This window comes from Agelaius tricolor, unplaced genomic scaffold, assembly GCF_023055355.1.
Source record: "Agelaius tricolor isolate 1412-34295 unplaced genomic scaffold, bAgeTri1.0.p SCAF_8, whole genome shotgun sequence".
NCBI classification, from domain to species: Eukaryota; Metazoa; Chordata; class Aves; order Passeriformes; family Icteridae; genus Agelaius; species Agelaius tricolor.
Window position 1 is genome coordinate 15,623,944 of NW_027269268.1, and position 25,373 is coordinate 15,649,316.

A 25,373-nucleotide genomic window follows, 5' to 3' on the forward strand; every position below is an offset into this window, starting at 1 on the left:
GGACCCACCCAGCTCTGAACAGTTACAGCAACCCCTTTCTGATTAGTGTCATGCAGTTCCCCTTTCTATTCACTGTGCATATTCCTGGTTATGATCCCATCATGACAACAGGAACAGTATACCAGAAATTGCCATGATATGCAGTATTCTTCTTGTAACCCCTCTATAGTTTGGAAACAGTTGAGCTTTTGTACATGTTGTAGTGTGAAGAAGTTTAAGCAGATGTTGAAACATGACAATGCTAATTAAAAAAAGTTGATGTGGCATAAGGAATTTTATTATGTAAACAAATAATCATGTTCTGTTTTAAAACAATTCCCGAGTATTTAAAAATATCAGTCAAAATCTGAGTGGGATTTTTCTTGAGTAAGCTGGCACAGCAGTGAAATAACCTTACCTGGAACAGGAGGCCTGGACTAGCAGCATTTTACAGGCATCTTTAATACCTGTTAAAGAGGTACTACGTTTACTACCATTCCTATCTGGCCCAAGTGCAGCACTATTTTCTCTCCAGCTCTTCAGGCAAGGCAAGTTGGCTATTGCACTGTTTCCACATGGAATGTTACTTCTTTGCAAGTTCCCTCTCTGGAGGTTTTCCTGCATTTATCAATTAGCATGGCTCAGAGGCCTTTGGGAGTTAAGATGGGCAAGTTCCTGACAAAGGTGGTTTTTCACACCCCTGCAATGTTGCAGTTGGAATGATGGCCTGTGCAGTAGAAATTCCTGACTGAATGGGAAAGAGAAATGGTTCCCAGGAAAGTAATGTTTATGGTGGTCGTAGGATTCTAATCTCCCCTCAGCCCCCAAGTAGTCAGTGCATTTGCCACTTGCAGCTTCCAGTTTTCATGATGGTGGCCCTTCAGATAGGCACTTTTTAGGAGCCCCTGATCTTGGATTCACTGTCCAGTCTGGAGAGTTTCTGACAAGAGGGGAGGCATTTTGGTTGTGAATCAGTGATCAAGCCTGCATAACACTAGAGGAGAGGACAGAGTTAGGATAAGGAGCCTAGTTGCAGACCCATAGGGCAAGGCTGAATTTATGAAATATACCAAAATATTTGAGATACTTGAAAATATAGAGCAACAATTTACCATAGCAAGGACCATATGTGATCAGCTAACATGGTCCCAAGGGATAAAGCAACTATAATTTAGTTTTATTTAAACAAGAAGGAATTTGCTGGCTAAGCAAGCAGCTCTGCCCCACAGCAGCTTTGTTGTGGTGCATTCATGATAAGCCCAGCTTAAAGCACATCCCAATAAACTTGTTCACCAACCGATGTGCATAAATGCCTTGCTGAGTCAGCCTAGGAGAAGAAAACTGCTGATGGAAACAAGGTGTCTATTCTGTCTTCCTCTTTGCAATCCTGCCACATCTTCTACAGCAACATAGGCAGCACTTGAAAAGAATGAAGACAATAGTGGCTGTACAGGTGAACAAGAATGCCAGAACATCCAGAGAGTGGTACTGGTACCAGGTGAGATGGTGAGCAGCTGATCTCAAGTGCTTTGCTCCTTTGTGACGCATGACAAATTCAATCCAGAAGACAGCTCTGTCCAGAGGCTTAACAGGCTGGTCATGCTGTATCTTGGATAACTTTAGAGCATTTTCCTTATAGCTGGGGAAAAAAAACAAAAGCAGAAACCGAAGAGATTTTTCACTTACTTCTGAAATAAACCATTTAGCACCTGGCAGTCCTCTTGAGGAAGGTAGACAGCCCTGCTTTTACTTTCATCAGTCTTATATAAATATATTTGAAGCTGGTCCAGTTTATTCCTCTATGCGTAAAACTGGGTTAAGAATAGTAATAGAGAAAGCCCGTATTTTGCAAAAAAAAAAGTTATTCAAAATTATTCCAGATACTCCTTAAAAATAAAAAAACACCATGAAAGCATTTGCAGCATTTCTGTTCCAGTATAATAGAGTGTGCTGATTTAGGCTGGGATGGAGTTAACATTCTTCATAGTAGCTGGTGTGGGCTATTTTTTGGATTTGTGCTGGAAGCAGTGCTGATACAATAGGGATGTTTTCCTTACTGCTGAGCTTATACTGAGTCAAGGCCTTTTCTGTCTCTCACACCACCCCACCAGTGAGGAGGCTGGGAGGGGGCACAGCAAGGAAAGCTGATCCCAACTGACCTAAGGTGATTCCAGACCCTATGGCGTCAAGTTCATGTACCAGCTGCCATCCAGGTTGTTACAGATCACCTCCACTGTGGCTGACTCCCTCAGATACTAGATACCTCCATCAGTGCTGGCCCATTTGATTCAGAAATTTGCAGGTTCTTACTTGAAGGAACGCCTGTCCTTCACACTGGATGGGAGTTGCTGCTAAAGATTGAGGACTTCTGCATTTTTCCAATCCCTTTGTCTGTGGTCTTATCCTTAGCAAGCGATCCCAGCTGCTGGGCTTCCTTCTCCTCTTAAGTCCTGACTGATAGGTACAATAACCTAACAGTACTGCTAAGTCAGGGGTAGGAGAAAAAACTGTTATGACTACAGGCAGCTAAGATCTAATAAAACTAGAATTAAGTCCTCCAGAGGATTTACACTAGTAGAGAACTCTCAAAAGCTCCTCTGAAGTTTCCAAGACCTATTTTTCTCAAACCACTCATAAAATGTGGTATAAGGAAAAGCAAATTACTGATCTCTCCTTTTTGAGAAATGCTGATTCTCAGACAGGAAAGATGGCCTTCATCTGAAATCCAAACTTAGCTACTCTTCATTTTCCATTCCCAGAAGAGCCAGCAGAATTTTTCACATGAGCAGCCCAGGGTTTTAATAACATCTACTTAAGGAAAGAGTACTGTAAGACAAGAGCAAAACTCACGTGGAATTGTAAATTACTGTCTTCAGGGCATCAACCAGATCCTGTGTCTTCATTGTGTTGAAATCCACCTGAACTGCAGCTCCTTTTGCTACCATGTGAGCAAGGTTGTCATGCTGGTCAGCAAACATGGGAATCCCAACCATTGGGATCCCGTGGTAGATGGCTTCATAGAGCCCATTGGTCCCACCATGTGTAATAAAGGCCTTTGTCAAAGGATGGCCTGGAACAAAGAAGGAGAGGGGTGTGTTACAGCAGCTGTGGCAGGCTGCATTCACTGGGAGGTGAACACAGCATAGAGGGGACAATGCACTGCTAGAGAAGGGAGCAGCCCTGACCTCTGGATCAGCAGCAGAGCTTGCATTCTTAGCTTTCACGCAGTCATAATTATTTTAACACAACATATGAGTCAGCACGTCCCTCCAGACTACCCCACAGTTACTTCAGCCCTTTGCTATTGTGCAGTTGTAGTTTTCACACGGTATCAGAGTGAGAACAGACCCGTGCTTCAGCCTTGCTTAGGTCAAGCATTTTGAAGAATGAGTCCTGGAGATGAACTGCAGAGGCCAAATCCAACTCCAGAGTACATCTCTACTTTGGTCTTTACTCCTGCCTACAGGTGCTTATGAGCCCTTCAGACAACTGCCACCAAGCTCTCTAAGTCAGAGCCTTTTAGGAAACAAAGGCTCCCAAGAGCAAAGCTCTGCAGCTTAAGAATGAAACTAAGTATATCCACAAGCATTACATGGTTCTGGCTAGATTTAACCATTCTAGTGGAAAGAAAAAAGGAAACAGTTTTTCCAAGCGTGCAATCCATCCCACATAGAAACAGTCTTACCAAGCAGGTCATTTTGTGGTATCCAGTCAAAAATCCTGGTGTTGGAGCCCAGAGTTTCTGGTTTTTTCCCTTTGTACCGCCAGAGGACCTTGAACAATGGAAGAATAAGATAAACACAGTGCATGTGATGTGCCTTTCTGTATTATCACATGTAATTTAGAGCTTTATCTCAAACCCATATACCTTTTCCAATAATTTAGATAGCTTTGGCTGCAGTTGAACTCTTTGACTGGTTATTATGTGCTAATTATAAAAAATGCATGGAGTGATTTTTGTATTTTGGCCTGTAGATGCACCTCCATGTCATTTGGGTCAGAGGAGGTGAAACACCAGAACTCCCTATGAAATAACTCAGCTGTGTGTCTCTCTGAGAGAACCCAGCTTCCTGGCTGTATCACATCCAGCAGGGATTCCAGGTAAAGAACAGGTCACTCCAAACATAAAAGGGAGTGAAAAAAACAAGGCAACTTGTTTGAGGCTTGAAAAGAAATTCACCTTCTGTGGAAGCTGGCTGAGGGCTTTGGCAATCACATTACTTTTTTCATCACTTAGGCTGTGGACCATTGACCCAAGAGTGAATACGATGATGCCGTGTTCCCCTGAGCTCTGAACAAATTCTTCCATTTCCTAGGAGAGGCAGAAAACATACCAGGGGTAATTACACAATGCAGATTTCACAGATTTCTGTGAATAGAGAGCATAACCTTTTCAGCTTATTAAGGAAATGATGGTGGTGCGAACACCTCCTGACAGAAGGGCTTGACAAAGACAGACCTGGCCCTGTGGAAAACAGTCAGTTTCTCCCAAACGAGGAGCAGGACAAGGTGAGACAGGTGACAGATGCTTTGTCTTTTTGAAAGCAATTTTTGGGGTTCATTTCAAGCAGCAGGAATGAATCCTGGCATTATCATGAGCAGGCCATACATACTCTGTGACACTCTCCTTAGCACAATCATGGTTCTGGATTTTACTGGAACAAGTGCTTTGTATTACATAGCTCTGCTGAAACCTGAGAGGGTGTTTCAGCATCCTGATCACAGATTCACCAAGTTGGTGCTGTCACTTTGCTAGTCAGACAGTTCTCATTTCTTACAATGTACCACATTGCTCAAAACATCATCTACAAATCAGACCAATAGGTTTTCCTGTTCCTTTTATTAGTTAGTATCATGTGAACTGGAGCAGTAACATGCAAAAGAGAATGGTTATCCATTTTCCCCAAGCTCAACCCATGCTACAGGGGAGTGGGAAGAGAGTTAGAAGGTTTCTTTTAGTAGAAAACTTGCCTTTATCTTCCAAGGCTCCTACAGAAAAGATACTCTACACCAGAGCTTGTCATGTTGTCATCTTCAGTATTTGGGAGTTTCAAATTCCACCTGAGTATTTCAATTCACAGAGAGCATAAGCTGGAGATACTCAGTGCATTACTCCCTTTAAGCTGTCTTAAACTAAGGTACAAAAAGAAAAAGTGTTTATCACTCATCTATTTCTGCAAGTTTTGACCCCGTTTTACCTAAAGAATTTGTCTTGTCACAGTGCCTTCTGGCATCAGGTATTTCAATGTTATCATGGGCTGCAAGTCTGTGTCTTAGAATTAAATATTACATTTAAGTACCCTGAAGTAGCACCTATTTTCTCCTAAAACAGACACTCTATTACCCCGTGCTGACATCAGCTATCCTCTTTTAAGACAGCAGGCTGTAAACCAGCCCTCAGTTTGGACAAGGATGGACCGATGCTAAATAACAATGAGCTTTTCCAGGACAGGGCTTGTGTGGTTGTCAGGGAGAGAAACAGTCATTGTAATAAACCAGCTAACAGAAAAACGAAGTTGGGATACCTTTGGTAATGGTTTTGCAGGCTGGCAATGAAGTCCTCCAACAAACTCAAAGTTGGGCAGGAAAGGACGTGGAAATTCAAAATCCCAATATGTTCTGATTAACCAAATCTCTGCTTTCCCCATCGTCTCACACAGGGTTGTGGGCCTTCCTGTGGACAAGGTACAAGAGGTTTACAACATGCACGGGAGTGACCTTGTTTGCTCTGGATTGTGAAACAGGAGCCTTACCTTTGTCTTTTGGCACTCCCAATCAGCATAGTTTATCAAACCATGCATAAAAGGAAAACATCAACAAATCTGGATCTATTCCTTGCCCTGTCCTGTGCTCAGCTTTAGCAGGTGGCCACAAGGTACAATCCTTAAAAGGATTTTGAACCTTCATGATTACTTCAGAGAAATACAAGCAAGAAGCTTTTAGTATCTGATATAGAAGTGCAATTCTTGAAGTGCTTGTAGTAAAAACAGAACACACTTGGGAAAGAGAACAATCACAGAAAATTTAGTTCCAAATAAAAAATGAATGAATCACAGAGTGATGATCACCTGTCAGGGAGGAGGAAAGTTTTTAAACAAAGTTCTGTAGCATTTTTCAAATGGTGAGTCATTTAGCGGCTGCTCAGATAACAAATAAAACACGGGTACAGACATCTCTAGTATTCTTGAGGACTGGATCAGTGGCTTCTGACACATATTGGGAAAAATTGGCCAACTTCTTTTGGTTGTTGTATCTTTCTAGATACTAAAAGTATCTTTCTAGATACTTTTAATGTCATTTTATGCAATATCCAATATTTCTAGAAATCCATCTGAAAAAAAAAATCTATTGGTAATCTGATGTTTAATAGTTTACCATTTGGCAAAATATATATTCTTAGGTAGATGTTGCAAGTTTTCTTTGCAGTATTTTCTCCACAATGTGAAACTGGGGCGTAAAAGGGTTAGAAGTATTGATTAATAGTTTCCCAAAGCCAGCCTAATGCAAGCAGGAATCAACCTAAATAAGCAGCAAGATAAAAATTATCCCGTAGGGCATCTTCTTACACTAATTGATCAGTATAATAATCTACACCAGTAATTTTTTATTTATATTTAAATTAGAGAGCAATGAGTCAGTTATGAAGTTGCTGAAGTGAAAATTAAGTTTGCATTACAAGTAGAGTGATATAAAGGTGTAATTAAATCTTTATGTTGGATTAAAAAATTAAATCTGGTGAAGAGGGACTAGATTTCAGAGCACAAAGGCATTCTTTGCAAATGCAGGAAAAGATTGGACAGAAACAGAAGAAATGCCCTTGTGTTTGCTGTTCACTCGTTATCAACCTAAACTTAGATACCCTGGAAAAGATTCAAAGTCCATTGAACTAAAATGAACTCTTTGTTAAATGTTGAATCATGCCTGAGTTGTACTATGTTGGAGTAAAATTTTCAGGTATGTATGTAGTTTAAGGAGACTCTTTCAAACTCTGAATGGTGGATTAAAGGGAAAGGTGACAGCATTTATTGTTGAGAATCTGAGCTCACACTCAGCATCCTGCACTATACAGAATTGCAAGATACTTCAGGATTGCCACCTCTGCTGGCCTTTGAGAAAGAGTATCTTGAGACAACAGCATGACAGTCCCAAAACATTCAAAAGGCACAACCTATGCAAGAAAAGAAACCGCTCAACAGCTGCCTTACCTAAGACATTACTGTAGTACCCATCCCATTGATCTCGCCAAAACTTCATGAAAAATAAATCCGTGAAAATGTAAAAGAGGAAGTTCTGTAGTCTTTCCACAAAGGACATGTGGTGTGTCAGCCCCATTGTGCTGGCAGGCACATAGGAAGGTGGGGACGGGAGCCCACCGCACAGCCGCTCTATCACATTCCCCTCTGAGAAGCGGAAGCTGTAGACAAAAGGGATCTCTAGCATTTCTGCTACAAGCTCCCCACCTACAGACAGGGGGTCAGCGATCAGAACATCAAACTTGGCCTGCTGCAGCTTTGCCAACAGGTGAGAGTTCATCACCAAGGTGTCACAGGTCTGCTTTGACATATTGGTAAAGGCCTCCAATTGCTCTTTCATCGTCCACATGATCTCCCAGGGGAAGAGATTAAAGGCTTCATTCATCCAGAAATTGAGAAAGTCTTCCATTAAGGCATCCAGGGTCTCCTGGCTAAAGGGGACTTGCAGGACCTCAAAAGTGAAAGGGGAGGAGGTGTCCTGGTAGTTGATGAGCAGATTGCTTGAGGGCACCAGCACAGTCACTTCATGACCCCGGAGAACGAGCTCTTGCAGAAGCACTTTCACATTAATCCAGTGGCTGGCATCGGTGGGCCAGACCACCACCCTCCCACAAAAAACAGTGCTGCAGCAGCATGTGTAGGCCCAGAGCAGCCAGGGGAATTTTGGCCCCAACATTTCAGCATTCCACGTACAGCTCTGGTCTGACTGAAGTGGAAAGAGTTCAGGGCTTCACTGTGCAAATATTTTAGAGCCAACCAATTACAAGTGGCATTTGTTTGGTGACTAGACTGGCAAATGTTACAAGATTGGCAAACGTCATAACACAAAACAACATTCATGGGAGGACCGGGCAAGCGGTAAATCTCATTCTGGAGTGTTCTGCAGAGCCACAGCTGATCTCAAAATTACAGCAGCTCCTGTCTGCTCACCACAAAGTGCATTTTGCAGCATGTGAAGACTAGAAGCCTTTTCCCTGTGTTGTGGTTTAATCTTGATAGGCAGATAGGCACCACAGAGCCTCTGAATCTCCCACAGTAGGAGGAGAAAAGGAAGGGCAAAAGTTAGAAAATTCATGGATTGAGAATGAGACAACTTAAAAAAAAAAAGAAAAAGGAAAAAGAGCAAAAAGAACAGTTGCTCACTACCAGCCAATGCCCAGTGAGTCCCTGAGAAACATCAGCCCTGACAAATTTCTCCCCCATATCTTTTATTTTGCTGAGCACAAAAGCATTATGGGCTGGAATATCCGTTGGGTGAGTTGGGGTCAGCTGTCCCAGCTGTGTCCCCTCCCAACTTCTTGTGTATCTCCAGCCCCCTCTTTGGTGGGGTGGGCTGAGAGGCAGAAAAAGCCTTGACACTCTGTAAGCACTGCTCAGCTGTAATTAAAACATCCCTATGTTATCAAAACTCTTTTCAGCACAAGTCCATCATGCAGCCCATGCAAGCTAACCAAACAGGAATTGCACATGGAGCCTTAAATGCTAAACCCTGCAGTTCACAATAAAAAAAGACACCACAAGATCCAAACAGCTCTGAGGCTTACACAACAGACACCAAACTGTGCTTCAGCCAACACAAGATTTTCTAGTCTCTGTCATCATAATATGATAAGCAACACAAAGGCACCGCTAGATACTCTTAAGAGTAGGATACCTTAACAACTTAGCTCTCTCAGCTAAGTTGTTACTCAGAATTACACCTTACTAGTGAAATATAAATAAAAACACTTTAAAGTCTCATATTGAAATACCCATTTTATCTCCCCACAAAAATGGAAAAACAATTACACAACTATTATTTTTTTAAAAATTAAAAACAACTTACAAATAAATATAACTATAATAGTTTTTCAGACACTTTCAGAAAAGCAAAGAACCATGTGTCTGCAGACGGCCTTTTATCACTGTGAATTGGGGCTCATCTAATCTCCCGTATTTTTAAAGGTCCAGAGGAGGATATTGCCTCTAATTTTGAGACAAGGTAGCAAGTAAGAAGTGTGCTATGGGAGAAAAAGTACTAGTGTTTGTTGGGTATATAGTATTTTACTGTTTTAGTTTATGTCATGATTCATCTATGAATATGACTAATGAGCCCTGTTTCAAGTGCTTTAGCACTGTTTTACATATCCTGGAAGTAACTGTACAGACTTAGCTCTACCACTGTAACAGGTCAGAATTAACAGGCAATGTTTGTATTTGCCTGGATTGCTTGACTTGATGCAGGAATTTTGAAGGAAGGAGAGTGAATTTGGGGCTGTCTTGCTCCTGATTTGTGCCTTAACCTCTCATCTCTGAGAATTTACTCTTGTGTGCACAGCAGATGTAATTTCTGGAAAGAGAGCAGCCTTACCTAAAACTTCACTGTAGTATTGATCCCAGTTTGCCCAGAGAACGTAATGAAACATGAAATCATGCAGAGCATAGCCGAGGATGTTTTTTAGCCTTTCCCAGAAGGTCATCCTATCCGTTAGCCTGGTTAGGGTGGTTGGTACGTAGGAAGGAGGTGATGGGAGTGTTCCACAGAGCCGCTCCACCGTGTTGCCCATGGAGAATCGGAACGTATACACAAAGGGGATACCCAGCTTCTCAGCAACCAGCTCCCCACTGGGAAACAGTGGGTCTGCCAAAAGGAGGTCAAAGGCAGATGCCCTCAGTCTTTCCATCAGGGCCTCATTCTTCACAACTCCATCACAAATTATTTTGGTTATGTTCTTCATCTGCAATATCATTTGAACTATCTTGTAAGTACCTTTCCAGATAGGTAGCCCTTTCTCCTCATTAAAAAAAAAATAAAACATTTTATCCATTAAGTCAGTCATCTCCTTTTTGGTGATTGGCACCTCAATCACCTCAAACTGGAAGGGCGAGGGCTTGGTGGGATTGACGATGAGGAAGCACGAAGGCAGCAGCACGGTCACCTCGTGGCCCCGGGCCACAAGCTCCTGTAGTATGTGCTCCATGTTCAGCCAGTGGCTGTTGTCAGCAGGCCAGACCAACACCTTCCCCCCGGACCCCCAGCCCAGCAGGGCCAGCAGCACCAGCACAGCCACCTCCTTCCCTGCCATAGCCTGCCCTGTGTGGCAATGCCCCTGTGGCCTTCCTTCACCGGGAGCAGTGGCACTCCTGAACTGGGCTGGGAGGTGACGCTGCCTTGATCCCGAGGGCAGGGAGCCAAAGGTAGGTGGTGTGAAATCCTGTACTGGATAATGGCTTGCTTAATATCATGTTTACCTAGGGCACAAAAAAGGTGACTGGCACCAGCTGGCACCCTCTGGTGGTAAGCAGCTCGCTGAAGCTGGAAGATGTGATTCCTCTGGAGCAGCAGAGAGAGCCGTCAGCCCTGGGGGGCTCAGTCCAGCAAGGATTGTATCCTGTTGGTAATTCTGTCCCTCCTGCCCATCTAACTACAGGTTCTGTGTTACTTGTTTGGTAGAAGAGGTAACTTTTTCATTCTTCTGGCTCTTTGAAACACAGCTGGGTAGCAAAGATGTTCACTGACTGTATGGGCAACTTTTTGCTTTCATAAAGCCACTAAGCATTCCTTTAGAACACACTTAAGTTGTTGATCCAGGGCTGCAGCCCAAGAGTTGCATCTCAAATGCATGAAACTACACAGCAAATTACTCCAATATCAGAGTAAGACTGTCCTCGTGTGAACTTGCCTCCTACAGAGCACTGTGGGAGACCAGGAGGGGATAGTACAGGCTTCCTGCCTGCTACTAAGAGCCAATTATGCACTATAAATTGAACCAGAAAATCCATCAGTTTAATTTATGTGGTCCCTCCTGATGTGCAGTTAAGAAATACTGTAAGTTCCCTTTTGTGTGCAAAAGAATCATTATTACAGGGTTTCTGCCCAGTGCTGTTACACAATGGTTTCCTAGTGTTGTCGTCCAAGGCTTTTGGTATGGTTTCCATGCTGCCTAGACACCCTTTCTGGGACAAAAATGTGGGTCATGGAAGGTCACAGCTGGACTGTGAAGAGCCAGACTGAGATACCCCATGTACTGTATCCATGACACCAGCTTGGTGTACTGGTGGAATCTTGCATCATGCAGGTATTTGCAGGCAATTGAACACTGAGAGATTTGCAAGGAGTCTTTTTAAAGAGCTCAATGGGAAGGTAGTAGAAATTACATGTGATTAATAATAAACATGTTTTTCTACCTGATCACTCAATACAGTCCAGAAGAAAAGCCTGCAGAGAAAGGTTTGTTGTTTTCAGTTTGCTTTGTGGGTAGGAGGGTATGTGCTAAACAAAACTTGTTTTGTGCAGAGAGAATTGGTTTTATATGACCAGTGACATAAGTGAGGTCTCTATTACAAAGCCACAATGCACTTAAATATTGCTACTGAGGCTGACAAGGCCGGCTTGTAATTCATCAGCTCTCCCCTCCTTGTTATGGTCCTCTGGATGAGGAAAAGGGCTCTGTTCTTGGCTGCTTTCTGTGCAAGCAGTCACCCTTGCTGAGAGCCCTGTATGGTGTGGAAGTCATATCAAACTCCATGCTACAATTATGACAAAAGTCAAATCCATCAATTGGAATGACCCTGATCCTCTCTCTATGCAATGGCATAGCAGCACAGCACCCTGACTGCTTGTGGCTCAGCTCCTTTTTAGGGACAATAGACAAACTCTTGCTGATCTTTCTCTTGACTTTGTGACCCTGGTGGGTTCCTAGCTCTGCAGATCATAAGGATAGACTGTATAACAAGAAGTGAAGTATCAGAAGGCTTACCTAAGACCTTGCTGTAGTAGGTATCCCAATGTCCCCAGTAGCTCCGGAAAACATAGTCTTGCAGGTGGTAAGAAACAAAGTTTTTTACTCTCTCCCCAAAAGACATGCGGTCAGTGAGCTCAGAGAGGGCTGCAGGCGTGTAGGATGGTGGGGCTGGGATCTTGCCACAGTGCCTTTCCAGAGTGAAGGCTGGGGAGAAACGTAGCGAGTAGACAAAGGGAATGCCCAGCTTGAGAGCCAGGAGCTCCCCACAGGGGGTGACGGCATCTGACAGCAGCAGGTCAAAGCCAGAGCCCTGCAGACGATCCATCAGCTCTTGGTTGTTCAGCACTGCGTCGCACATCATCTTGTTCATCTCCTGCCAGCCTATGGACAGTCTTCCCAGCTCCTTGTAAAACCTCCAGAAGGTCAAGATGGTTGGCCTGTGGTTGAGCCATAGGTCCACTATATCATTAAGCAGGGTCTCAGGTAAATCTTTCCCATAGGGCACGTTATAGATCTCAAACTTCTCCGTGGTCTTAGGCCTGGGTTCAATGAAGAGGCTAGCATTGGCTACCAGGATGGTAAAGCTGTGCCCACGGCGGATGAGCTCCTGTACCATTACATTCATGTTCAGCCAGTGGCTGCCTTCTGTTGGCCAAACCAGTACCTTCCCACAGAAGACAGGCCCTAGAAGAGCAACCTGAAAAAGGAGCAGCTGGAAGTATTTCTTTGAGCCAGTTGTTTTCATGGCCATGGCAGAGTCAGGGAATAGATAGTCCGGGAATTTTCCCTTCCAGTTGGGAATTCTGCACCTCTAAGTTGTGTTTGATGGCTCCTTAGTAGCACTCTTAGCAGAAAAGAGACTTTGCTGTTGCACAGGCAGTGCCTTTATAACCTGTGTTTTGTTTGAGCTCTGAAAAAAAAAAAAAAGTTTGGTGATTCATTTTTCCCTTTCTGCCTTCTACCCTGTTAGCTTCCCACTAAAGGGAGTTCTATTCTTCTGTTAGGAGGATGACAGCAATCCTCCCTGCTGTCAAAGGAGCCAGTCCCCTGGATGCCAGCCCTGAGACTCAAACAAATCCCTTGCATTTTTTCCATGAACTAGCAATGCCAGAGGCAGGCCAAGGAATAAGAGGCCACAGGGCTGATCTGGATGTGTCATCCTTTTTCACAGTGAGATGCTGATATTTCTGCATAAAAGTGCTGATATTTCTTATGCTGGGAGAAGTCAACAAATCCTTCCTTTGGTTAATGATAATGCAAATAACAACAAGACAATTTGTTATAATAGGTCACTGGTAGCTTCCAACTGCTCCCAGATAACAATGGACAGTGAGTCCATTGCTACTGCCTCTGACACATCACCACCAACCTGGTCATGTTGTGGGCTCAGTTCAGATATCTAAACATGGGTCTGGGCCTCTTCTGGGTCCTAAAGGTGCTAAAGAGCAAAACCTATATCATCTGGGATGGCTCTCACTTGAAAAGTTGTCCCTTGAATATAAACACCACGCCTGGAAGCAGTTCTTTAACCACCTGGAGCAAAAATGGCAACTAAAACCCACACATACAATGACACACTCAATCAACACAATTTGGGGAACAAATGCCATGCAGCAAAAAACTCTTACCTAGCAGAATCTTCCAAGGCACATAAACATTGTGCTCTGAGTTGCAAGGTGCAATATGCTACACCTGTTTGCTGCTTTTCCTTGCTGCTCTCCTCCTCTGTGCCTGGGCTGCTTCAGCAGGATTGGTTATCAGGCAGAAGGAGCTTAAGTAAATTACCCTCTGAACTGGACTTTTCAAAAGGAGGAAGTAATAAAATACGGGATGATGGCAACAAGGCATGGATTCTGTACTTGTTCATTGCTTTGTTATGCCCTGGGAATTTAATGGTTGAGATGGTATTTCCCTTGCCAGGATATACTATAATGTTGTTACAGAGCCAAGTTCCTGGGAAGATTTTGTATGCAAGAGATAAGAAATATGGTGTCTGACTGCTAAAAATACTTTTTTACTCCCTTTATGGTCCCAGGTTTGTTACTATGTAACAAACAAAATTGTTTGTTACCCTCAGAATCCAGGACTATTATGCCAGCATGTTTCAACCATAATTTGGCCTTACAGCCAGGAATTTCACTACAGTCTCTCCGCAGACCTGTGTATCCAGAGTAAGATTTTTTTCAGGCTAATATAGCTTATTATATGAAGTCCTATAAGAAACTTCTAATTTTCCCAGCAACTACTGAAAGGCCATGTTCATATGGGCTAGAGCAGATCACAGAGCCATAGAATCCATCCTGAGCTGGAAGAGACTCACAAGGATCATTGAAGTCCAACTCCTGCCCCTGCAGAGGACAGCCCCAAGAATCACACCATACCTGAGAGCATTGTCCAAATGCTTCTTGAACTCCCTCAGGCTTGGTGCTGTGACCACTTGCCTGGAAAAAAACCTTAGATGGGAACTTGTTTTTTGTTTCCAACCCCTTAGTATCAAATTCCTCCACAGCAAACAAGAGCAATTGCAAGGGGAACCAAACAGTTAAAATTGTCTTGTTTCCATGGCCAGTTCTAAAGATGATACTCAGATTACTCAGATCAGAGAAGATAAGCGTTTTGAGAGGATTAAACTACAAAATCTAGCACATGAGAGAGAAGTGGAGCAGAAGAAATTAGATGGTGTTAAGTGTCTGTATTTCACCCATCTAACATTACTAACAGCAGTGCTGCAGATAGTGATGCAACCTCCAGCCCTGTTAAAAAACAACAGGCTTTTCAAGGCTAAGGCCCTCATGCAAAAGTTAGGCAATGCAAACTGATGTTTTCCACACACGGGTCTCTTCACCATTGTGCTGGCTGGCGGTCGCAGTGTGCATGGCACTTTGATTTCCAGGAAACCTCCATGCCAGCCAGAGCCCCAGAAATTCTGGGCCAGGCTGGAAAAGGGAAGCTTTTGCCCTGAAGAAGCACCAAATGGCTCTGTGCTTTCCCTTTCACTTAATGCAATGAAGCAGCTTCTGGTCTGAAAGCAGACTTTAAAAAGTCTTCACTAGCTTTTTTTTTTTTTTTGGGGGGGGGGGCTGATTGGCAGGAAGGGAGTGTACTAAATTGGGAAAATTTCAAAGTTGGCTCATCTCTACATGCAGATGTGACAGGATTGAGCAATTCTGCAAAGTCACATGTGCATACACTCAGTAAAAGCAAATGTGCTTTCTAATCCCTGGGGTTTAGGAAACTCCAGCAAAAGTTAATGAGATGAAATTGCCTCACCATGACCATCTTTCTTGAATAAATTGTATCTTTTTACCTCTGCACTGTTACTGCAGGGTGAAAAAAACAGGGTAGGTTTACAGACACTTGGATTTTTTGATTCATTTTGAGATTCTATGAACTCTCTTCACTGCTTCTGTAATGCTGCAGGCAAGTAAACAACAGCAATCAGGGTGACTGGCATGGGAGCCATTTCCACTCTGCAAAGCCAAAACATTAAAGAAGTGAGAGAAGGTTCAGGCCAAGCTTGGTGTCCCTGCTAGGAATCTGCATTGTTGGTGGAAGAATAGGTGCTGCACCCTGTCCTTGTCAGTGAGGAGCAGCAGCAGACTTGCCCAAGCTCCCTGCAGATGTGGCACACCCCTATCTTGCCAGTATCTGTCCAACCTCCCAGGGAAAGCAGCATGCTATGGTGATGGGCAAATCCACAAATCCCATGGGTATGGACATGATGAGACTTATCTAGACCAGCCCAAAAGGGAGGAGTTGCTCTCTCCATTCCACCTTTTCATGAATGTTTGCTGTTCATGCTCCCATGGCAAGCCTTTTCCCGTGACTTTCCCAGTCATCCTGCCAATCGTTTGTTTTAGTGGGAGAGTTGCTGCTGGGGCAGGAAGGATCTGGGAAAAGAGCAGGCAGGCTGCAATGGCCAGGGCAGCCTGGTCACCAGACACCATTCCTGCCTGGGGAGCAGCAGTGATAGCACCAGAGGGCACCACGGCCATGGCTGCACCCACTGCTGGGAACAGGGGGCCCAACTGCAGTGACAGGAGCACACCCAGAGCCCCAGCAAGGACAGGGGCTCCAACAGCGTGCCAGCATCACCCAGAGCAAGCACCTCTTCCCTTGCCTCAGCACCCCTGGGGAGCAGGGAACTGGAACTGAACACTGCCCTTGCCTCTGTCTCAATATCCCTGGGGATATTGCAGGAGACCCCAGAGCAGGGGAAGGTTTAGGGGTGCTGATTGCACTCTGAAGTACCCCAAACCCACTACCCAGCACCCCCACACATGCAGCTCTGTGCAGCTGAGCATGGACAGAGCACCCAGGCAGACCGGTCTCACCTCAGACGTGCTGCTCCACGCTGGGACAGCGACTCCAGGAAGGTGACGCCAGGAGGGTGATAACAGGAGGGTGACAGCAGCAGTTTTTAAGGGCAGAGAGGCAGGGTGCTGAGGGCAGTAATGTTTACCAACTCTGTGGCTGCAGGGAAGGGAGGAGCGAGGGCAGGGAGAAACCGGCAGCCACTGACCTGCAGGCAGGGCCACAGAAGATGTTTCAGCCCCAGAAGTAATGCTCTTCCCCACAGATCCCAGGCAGCATCCTGCTGTGTGAGGAGGGGGAGGAACTCAACATGTTCCACACATGCAGTATTGTCAAAAACCTCTGGGATCCCATGAGATGCTGGTGGCATTCCCCGCCCCCAATAGCGGCTGAGGGGTGACACCTGCTTGTCCCAGCCCACGAAGAGAACAGCAGCCCCAGGGGCACCCTTGGGTTGGGATCAGCAGAGGCTCAGGACAGTGAGCAGCACCCCATGGCAGGGTCAGGGAGCACATTTTATTTCTCTCCAGCAGTTCCAGGGGAGGGAAGGAATGGCAGCAGTGCCACCACAGCACAGGGCGGATCTGGGGGGCATCCAGCAACGTCCCCTCAGATCTGAGAGCGGAAGCACAGGTCGGTGCCTGACATCTTCTGCGCATAGTCCTGCTCAAAGCGCTCGTTCTGGGCCACGGTGAAGTGGTTCTTCCAGTCCCCGGTAGTGCCTGTGGCCGGGAGAGATGGGGCTCAGCAGGGGCCGGGGCAGGCAGTGCGCCAGGCCCCCGCAGCCGCTCACCTTTGCGCATGAAGGGCGACACACTCTGGTCCATGAGGTCGGAGGGAATATTGGTGTAGTTGGTGGCAGGGTTGTCCCTCATGGCCTCGAAGGACGTGTGTCGGGTGATGGTGTCCAGCGCCGCATCCGACAGCTTCTGCCCCAGGAACTGGGCCACCTTGGCAACCTCCCGGCGCAGGTCCTGTGCGACACAGGCCAACACTCACCCCTCCTGCCACCCCCGGACCCCCTCCACACCACCATCCCCCCTGCCCCATCACCTCCTTCAAGTCCTCATAGAAGAGGTAGAGAATGGGGTGATCCTTCCTGCGCTCCCAGTAGCCCTTGACGTGGTCGTACCAGGAACCATACGCCACTGCATGGGGAGAGCAGCCAGTAGGTGACAGTCCCCTGCAGGGTCCCCTGCATGCACTCAGGGGTGCCCTGTCCCACCTCTGCCAGCCATGAACTTCTCCAGGTACTCGGCCCATGTACCGGGATGTGCTTCAAACTTGTTCATCAAATCAAAGTGATAGTAGGAGACAGCCACATCCTTGGCGTTGCGTCCCACATAGACCATCTGCAGAAAGATGCATGTGAGGACTTGCAAGGTCCCAATGGGGCTGGGAGCCGCCTTATGGTGGCTGGATCCCTCCAGGTATGTTCATTCCAGCCTGTTACCTTGCAGCGGTTTTCCCAGAAGGATTTGGGCAAGATGTGAGCTGGGATGTGGGTCTTGATGATGCGAGGGGATGGCATGGCCTCCAGCTGCTCTGTGCCTGTAAGGATTTCCCCCAGGAGTGATTTCCCCCCACCACACCACAGAGATGCCATCCCATACAAAACCAAATTGTCCCCATCCAGCACCCAGTGCCTCCCACCACCCTCCGCCACCTCACTACCTGCTGGTAACTTCCCAGGAGCAGCAAACTCCATCATGGGCACCCGGTTCAAAATGAAGTCCTGCTTGCACTTTTCCGGGTCACCGCCTTTCAGGACCATGTCCATGATCTCACTGACCCAGGTGGTGCCTGGTGGGGAGAGGTTGGGTATCCAGCTGATGCCATTCCCACTGGAGACCCATCTCAGGCACCAGAGGGTCACCATCTACCAGTGTTGCCTTTTGGCACACCCCTGGTCCCAGCCCAGGCACCTGCAGCATGGGCTCCCTCCCTGAGCCTGGCCCTCCTTTGGTGCCCGGGCACGCTCACCAGATTTGGGGTAGGTGACCACCACGATGTCCTCAGGGCGGCTCTGGAAGGTGTCAATCCGTTCCCAGTTGTGGGCAAAAGCATTGACCATGGGGATGCCGTGCACGGTGAGCCAGGGCTGCCGCAGGTAGGTGTCCGGATTGGCCATCCTGCTGGGGACAGGGACATGGGACAGGGATGGCTGATGAGGGCAGGTTCCCCCCACCCTCTCAGGGGCCCCATCTGCCAGGGCAGCCTGGTCACCTGGCCCTGTGCCTGCTCAGGGAGCGGCAGTGATAGCACCAGAGCACAGACCAGAGGTCACTGCAGCTATCGCTGCACACACCGCTGGGAACAGGGATCCCAGCTGTGGGGACAGGAGCACACCCAGAGCCCCAGCAAGGACAGAGGCACCAACAGCATGCCAGCATCACCCAGACCTAGGGGACTAGATTAGAACAGCACCTCTTCCCCTGCCTCAGCACCTGTGGAGAGCAGGGAACTGAGTCCCTGGGGATATTGCAGGAGACTACAGGTCAGGGCAAGGTTTAGGGCTGCTGATTGCACACAAACTCAAAATGCTCCAAACCCACCACCCTGACCCTGCAGCATGCAGCTCTGTGCAGCTCAGCATGGGCAGAGCACCCACAGGGCACCCTGGGACACCCATCTCACCTCAGACCTGGTGCTCTCCGCCGGGAGGGCGACGCCGGGACGGTGACTCCAGGAGGGTGACAGCAGAGGACAGGGAGATTCGGGGCCTCCCTCGGAAATTGCAGGAAGGAGAAGGAAAGAGGCAGGGCGCTGAGGGCAGAAATGTTTGCCAGCCCAGCAGCTGCAGAGAGGGAGGAGCAAGGGCAGGGAGTAACCAGCAGCCACTGACCTGCAGGCAGGGCCACAGAGGACATCTCAGCCCCACAGGTCCCAGGCAACATCCTGCTGTGTGAGGGGGGGAGGACACCTCTCACTGCCCACACCCACCCAACATGTTCCCCATACACAGATTTGCCAAAACCTTCTGCAATGCCATGAGCTGCTGCTGGTGGCAATCCCCCCCAATAGCGGCTGAGGGGTGACACCTGCTTGTCCCAGCCCACGAAGAGAACAGCAGCCCCAGGGGCACCCTTGGGTTGGGATCAGCAGAGGCTCAGGACAGTGAGCAGCACCCCATGGCAGGGTCAGGGAGCACATTTTATTTCTCTCCAGCAGTTCCAGGGGAGGGAAGGAATGGCAGCAGTGCCACCACAGCACAGGGCAGATCTGGGGGGCGTCCAGCAACGTCCCCTCAGATCTGAGAGCGGAAGCACAGGTCGGTGCCTGACATCTTCTGCGCATAGTCCTGCTCAAAGCGCTCGTTCTGGGCCACGGTGAAGTGGTTCTTCCAGTCCCCGGTGGTGCCTGTGGCCGGGAGAGATGGGGCTCAGCAGGGGCCGGGGCAGGCAGTGCGCCAGGCCCCCGCAGCCGCTCACCTTTGCGCATGAAGGGCGACACACTCTGGTCCATGAGGTTGGAGGGAATATTGGTGTAGTTGGTGGCAGGGTTGTCCCTCATGGCCTCGAAGGACGTGTGTCGGGTGATGGTGTCCAGCGCCGCATCCGACAGCTTCTGCCCCAGGAACTGGGCCACCTTGGCAACCTCCCGGCGCAGGTCCTGTGCGACACAGGCCAACACTCACCCCTCCTGCCACCCCCGGACCCCCTCACACCACCATCCCCCCTGCCCCATCACCTCCTTCAAGTCCTCATAGAAGAGGTAGAGAATGGGGTGATCCTTCCTGCGCTCCCAGTAGCCCTTGACGTGGTCGTACCAGGAACCATACGCCACTGCATGGGGAGAGCAGCCAGTAGGTGACAGTCCCCTGCAGGGTCCCCTGCATGCACTCAGGGGTGCCCTGTCCCACCTCTGCCAGCCATGAACTTCTCCAGGTACTCGGCCCATGTCCCAGGGTGTGGTAGCAACTTGTTCATCAAATCAAAGTGGTAGAAGGAGACAGCCACATCCTTGGCGTTGCGTCCCACATAGACCATCTGCAGATGCGCCATGGACGTATGAGGGGCAGCCCCAGGACCCCCAACAGGAGGATGTTCCAGCTCCTAGATCTCCCACGAACACTTAAGATGCTGGAGGTAGCAGTGGGGAGTCCTGTCTCAGGGGAATAGGGCTGCTGCAATTCCCTCCAGGGCAGGGACAAGGGTTGGGCGTTACCTTGCAGCGGTTTTCCCAGAAGGATTTGGGCAGGATATGTGCTGGCAAGTGAGTCTTCACCACGCGGGGTGAGGGCATGGTGGCCAGCAGGTCTGTTCCTGAGGGATCCCAGAGCAATGCCTCAGTGAGCCCTTGGTAAAGACCCTTGGGACTCAGCCCCTGTGGGGTACCCCTGCACCTCATTACCTGCTGCCATCTTCCCAGGGGCAGAGAACTCCAGCATGGGCACTCTCTTGCTGATAATGTCCCGCCTGCACTTCTCAGGATCTCCACCTTGCAGGATCATATCCACAATCTCGCAGACCCAGGTGGTGCCTGGGGAAAGGAAACCATAAAGGGGAGCAGCCAGGGCAGCATTGGGTGTCTGAGCACTGACAATTGCTCAGACCTCAACCGAATACCATGGGGGGAAAGGGAAATGTTACACAACTCGGTCCTGACAGCCCCTAAATGTGGTGCATAGACCCAGGCAGTGGGTCTCAGCTGAACAACACACTTGCCCACACAGTACCAGCACATCTGGTTGCCTTGAGGATGCTCACCAGATTTGGGGTAGGTGACCACCACGATGTCCTCAGGGCGGCTCTGGAAGGTGTCAATCCGTTCCCAGTTGTGGGCAAAAGCATTGACCATGGGGATGCCGTGCACGGTGAGCCAGGGCTGCCGCAGGTAGGTGTCCGGATTGGCCATCCTGCTGGGGACAGGGACATGGGACAGGGATGGCTGATGAGGGCAGGTTCCCCCCACCCTCTCAGGGTGACTGTGAGCCAGGGCAGCCCGGTCACCTGGCCCTGTGCCTGCTCAGGGAGCGGCAGTGATAGCACCAGAGCACAGACCAGAGGTCACCGCAGCCATCGCTGCACACACCGCTGGGAACAGGGATCCCAGCTGTGGGGACAGGAGCACACCCAGAGCCCCAGCAAGGACAGAGGCACCAACAGCATGCCAGCATCACCCAGACCTAGGGGACTAGATTAGAACAGCACCTCTTCCCCTGCCTCAGCACCTGTGGAGAGCAGGGAACTGAGTCCCTGGGGATATTGCAGGAGACCACAGGTCAGGGCAAGGTTTAGGGCTGCTGATTGCACACAAACTCAAAATGCTCCAAACCCACCACCCTGACCCTGCAGCATGCAGCTCTGTGCAGCTCAGCATGGGCAGAGCACCCACAGGGCACCCTGGGACACCCATCTCACCTCAGACCTGGTGCTCTCCGCCGGGAGGGCGACGCCGGGACGGTGACTCCAGGAGGGTGACAGCAGAGGACAGGGAGATTCGGGGCCTCCCTCGGAAATTGCAGGAAGGAGAAGGAAAGAGGCAGGGCGCTGAGGGCAGAAATGTTTGCCAGCCCAGCAGCTGCAGAGAGGGAGGAGCAAGGGCAGGGAGTAACCAGCAGCCACTGACCTGCAGGCAGGGCCACAGAGGACATCTCAGCCCCACAGGTCCCAGGCAACATCCTGCTGTGTGAGGGGGGGAGGACACCTCTCACTGCCCACACCCACCCAACATGTTCCCCATACACAGATTTGCCAAAACCTTCTGCAATGCCATGAGCTGCTGCTGGTGGCAATCCCCCCCAATAGCGGCTGAGGGGTGACACCTGCTTGTCCCAGCCCACGAAGAGAACAGCAGCCCCAGGGGCACCCTTGGGTTGGGATCAGCAGAGGCTCAGGACAGTGAGCAGCACCCCATGGCAGGGTCAGGGAGCACATTTTATTTCTCTCCAGCAGTTCCAGGGGAGGGAAGGAATGGCAGCAGTGCCACCACAGCACAGGGCGGATCTGGGGGGCATCCAGCAACGTCCCCTCAGATCTGAGAGCGGAAGCACAGGTCGGTGCCTGACATCTTCTGCGCATAGTCCTGCTCAAAGCGCTCGTTCTGGGCCACGGTGAAGTGGTTCTTCCAGTCCCCGGTGGTGCCTGTGGCCGGGAGAGATGGGGCTCAGCAGGGGCCGGGGCAGGCAGTGCGCCAGGCCCCCGCAGCCGCTCACCTTTGCGCATGAAGGGCGACACACTCTGGTCCATGAGGTCGGAGGGAATATTGGTGTAGTTGGTGGCAGGGTTGTCCCTCATGGCCTCGAAGGACGTGTGTCGGGTGATGGTGTCCAGCGCCGCATCCGACAGCTTCTGCCCCAGGAACTGGGCCACCTTGGCAACCTCCCGGCGCAGGTCCTGTGCGACACAGGCCAACACTCACCCCTCCTGCCACCCCCGGACCCCCTCCACACCACCATCCCCCCTGCCCCATCACCTCCTTCAAGTCCTCATAGAAGAGGTAGAGAATGGGGTGATCCTTCCTGCGCTCCCAGTAGCCCTTGACGTGGTCGTACCAGGAACCATACGCCACTGCATGGGGAGAGCAGCCAGTAGGTGACAGTCCCCTGCAGGGTCCCCTGCATGCACTCAGGGGTGCCCTGTCCCACCTCTGCCAGCCATGAACTTCTCCAGGTACTCGGCCCAAGTCCCAGGGTGTGGATGGAACTTGTTCATCAAATCAAAGTGGTAGTAGGAGACAGCCACGTCCTTGGCGTTGCGTCCCACATAGACCATCTGCAGAAAGATGCATGTGAGGACTTGTAAGGTCCCAATGGGGCTGGGAGCCGCCTTATGGTGGCTGGATCCCTCCAGGTATGTTCATTCCAGCCTGTTACCTTGCAGCGGTTTTCCCAGAAGGATTTGGGCAAGATGTGAGCTGGGATGTGGGTCTTGATGATGCGAGGGGATGGCATGGCCTCCAGCTGCTCTGTGCCTGTAAGGATTTCCCCCAGGAGTGATTTTCCCCCCACCACACCACAGAGGTGCCATCCCATACAAAACCAAATTGTCCTCATCCAGCACCCAGTGCCTCCCACCACCCTCTGCCACCCCACTACCTGCTGGTAACTTCCCAGGAGCAGCAAACTCCATCATGGGCACCCGGAACACAATGTCATCCTGCTTGCACTTTTCCGGGTCACCGCCTTTCAGGACCATGTCCATGATCTCACTGACCCAGGTGGTGCCTGGTGGGGAGAGGTTGGGTGTCCAGCTGATGCCATTCCCACTGGAGACCCATCTCAGGCACCAGAGGGTCACCATCTACCAGTGTTGCCTTTTGGCACACCCCTGGTCCCAGCCCAGGCACCTGCAGCATGGGCTCCCTCCCTGAGCCTGGCCCTCCTTTGGTGCCTGGGCACGCTCACCAGATTTGGGGTAGGTGACCACCACGATGTCCTCAGGGCGGCTCTGGAAGGTGTCAATCCGTTCCCAGTTGTGGGCAAAGGCATTCACCATGGGGATGCCGTGCACGGTGAGCCAGGGCTGCCGCAGGTAGGTGTCCGAATCTGCCATCCTGCTGGGGACAGGGACATGGGACAGGGACATGGCTGGCAGCGAGGAGCATCATGGGGCTGTCTCCTTCCCTAGGTGCCCCAAAATCCCTGCTGTACCCAGCCATCCTGGCCTTAGGATGGAAACCATGCCCCGCTTGCTGGCATTGCAGGTGGTGCCACCTGTGTTCTATGGGGGGTTTGGGGCCCAGGTGGCAGTGCAGGGAGAGTGGAAGGGCATGGCCAGCTCTGGGGGCTCAGGTCAGACAGGCAGTGGGTAGCTGCCCATAGCAAGCTGGCAGCGCTGTTCCTGGGTAAAAACTCTCAGGGGCATTCCTAGCTGGAGCTGCAGGCCGCTTTCTCTTTGCTTTTTCCTCCCCATCTCCCTGTCGTACGGCAGCACTGGGGAAAGCCTTGCTTTCAGGGGGCTTGAGTGAGGGTTTGACAGAGACAGGAACGAGGAGCAGAACTGAGAACTCTCTCCCTAGGAAGCCCTTCCACCCACGGCTTAGGATAGAAACGCTGGACATGCCAGCGGCAAAACCCCCACGCTGTGATTTTTGGAGACAAGCTTGGTGTCTTGCTCCCATCTCCCGGGGGCTTGCAGGGACACGGAGCCCCCGCACCCAGCCCCGCAGGCCCCTGGCTTATGAGGCCAGGGCACCCCGAAACGCCGCGGCCAAAGCCCCCCGGCTACTCGCCTCTTTTCCGGGCGCTCTGGCAGGGAGGAGGCAAAGCTTGGCCCGCCGCTTACGGGGCGGGATTTGTTAATTTCCTTCCCCTGCCCGGAAGATGGAGGCGCCGGGGGGCACCGCTGGTACAGGAGCCGGGAGCGACCCGGTCCCGGTGCTGCGGTGGGAGGAGTGCGGGGAAGGGGCGAGCGGGGATGAGGACGGTCCCCAAATGCCTGTGATGAGCTGTCCGCGCTCAGCGCCCGTCGGGACGCACACGGGCAGCGGGAGTGGAAATCACAGCTTCCCTCTCCACCCGCTGAAGTAAACAAAGGGAGGAAATCCCAACCCACATCCCGGGAGATTGAACATCACCCTGTCCTGGTCCAAGAGTCACCTGCGTGGACGTCCCCAGCTCCTCACACCGACGTGGGGCTTACGAGCGGGATGTGGCGTTCAGGCTTTGGTTGTACCCCTACTCCACTCAAATACGGGTCCAAAGTTTGCGGGGTTGCAAAGCACAAGTGCTCTTGGGAAAAGTGTTTAACGGTGCCGATGGTGGGGAAATGTTCTTCTTTACCTTAGCTGGGAGGGAGTGGGAAGGGCAGGAGAGATGGCAGCTGGGCAGGGTCAGCAGCTCAGCTGTTGGCAGCCTTGAGAAAAACGTCCCTGATTTATCTCCAGGGCCAAGTTCCTGGTAAGATGAGGCATGCCATGGCAGGTGTTCAGGTGTTTTGCTGTCCACGTGCCAGCAAAATTGGTTGTACGTGCAAAGCCAGGAGCTCAGTAGGCACATCTTCCAGTGGAAGGCATCATGGCATTTACATGAATGTGTGAAAAGGATTTATTTCTGTGAGGCAGGTCCCTTCATAGCGCTGCTGCTCTTTAGAGGTTGGATCTGGGCTGCATCTCTTTCAGGATAGAACAACCCCATGAGGCTGTCTTGCCAAGAAGCTGC

The 25,373-nt window shown here is 49.8% G+C and overlaps 4 protein-coding genes across 7 annotated transcripts; all 4 read right to left on the reverse strand.

Moving 5' to 3' along the window:
- Nucleotides 1-1,243: 1,243 nt before the first annotated feature.
- On the reverse strand, nt 1,244-13,010 carry LOC139592188 (UDP-glucuronosyltransferase 2A2-like). 4 transcript variants are annotated; one of them, XM_071431724.1, is made up of 7 exons: nt 12,091-13,010; nt 9,583-9,704; nt 5,505-5,653; nt 4,160-4,291; nt 3,665-3,752; nt 2,830-3,049; nt 1,244-1,618 (listed from the first exon to the last, which is right to left on the reverse strand). In XM_071431724.1, the coding sequence occupies exons 1-7, from the start codon at nt 12,705-12,707 to the stop codon at nt 1,342-1,344; spliced, it is 1,605 nt and encodes a 534-aa protein (XP_071287825.1). In that variant the 5' UTR covers nt 12,708-13,010; the 3' UTR covers nt 1,244-1,341. The 4 variants fall into 4 exon arrangements, with proteins under 4 accessions (XP_071287825.1, XP_071287821.1, XP_071287823.1 ...); XM_071431720.1 differs by having other exon boundaries at nt 9,583-10,231; nt 11,979-13,010; XM_071431722.1 differs by lacking the exon at nt 4,160-4,291 and having other exon boundaries at nt 9,583-10,231; nt 11,979-13,010.
- A 3,756-nt stretch (nt 13,011-16,766) lies between these two features.
- Nucleotides 16,767-19,311, reverse strand: LOC139592191 (sulfotransferase 1B1-like). Its single transcript, XM_071431730.1, has 8 exons — nt 18,908-19,311; nt 18,254-18,402; nt 17,945-18,073; nt 17,724-17,821; nt 17,496-17,622; nt 17,324-17,418; nt 17,064-17,244; nt 16,767-16,992 (listed from the first exon to the last, which is right to left on the reverse strand). The coding sequence occupies exons 1-8, from the start codon at nt 19,165-19,167 to the stop codon at nt 16,880-16,882; spliced, it is 1,152 nt and encodes a 383-aa protein (XP_071287831.1). The 5' UTR covers nt 19,168-19,311; the 3' UTR covers nt 16,767-16,879.
- Nucleotides 19,312-19,404: 93 nt separating this feature from the next.
- Nucleotides 19,405-22,027, reverse strand: LOC139592190 (sulfotransferase 1B1-like). Its single transcript, XM_071431729.1, has 8 exons — nt 21,634-22,027; nt 20,980-21,128; nt 20,624-20,752; nt 20,438-20,535; nt 20,133-20,259; nt 19,961-20,055; nt 19,702-19,882; nt 19,405-19,630 (listed from the first exon to the last, which is right to left on the reverse strand). The coding sequence occupies exons 1-8, from the start codon at nt 21,891-21,893 to the stop codon at nt 19,518-19,520; spliced, it is 1,152 nt and encodes a 383-aa protein (XP_071287830.1). The 5' UTR covers nt 21,894-22,027; the 3' UTR covers nt 19,405-19,517.
- A 103-nt stretch (nt 22,028-22,130) lies between these two features.
- On the reverse strand, nt 22,131-24,493 carry LOC139592193 (sulfotransferase 1B1-like). Its single transcript, XM_071431731.1, has 7 exons — nt 23,619-24,493; nt 23,310-23,438; nt 23,088-23,185; nt 22,860-22,986; nt 22,688-22,782; nt 22,428-22,608; nt 22,131-22,356 (listed from the first exon to the last, which is right to left on the reverse strand). Exons 1-7 carry the CDS (start codon nt 23,797-23,799, stop codon nt 22,244-22,246), a joined length of 924 nt encoding a protein of 307 aa, XP_071287832.1. The 5' UTR covers nt 23,800-24,493; the 3' UTR covers nt 22,131-22,243.
- Nucleotides 24,494-25,373: the final 880 nt, after the last annotated feature.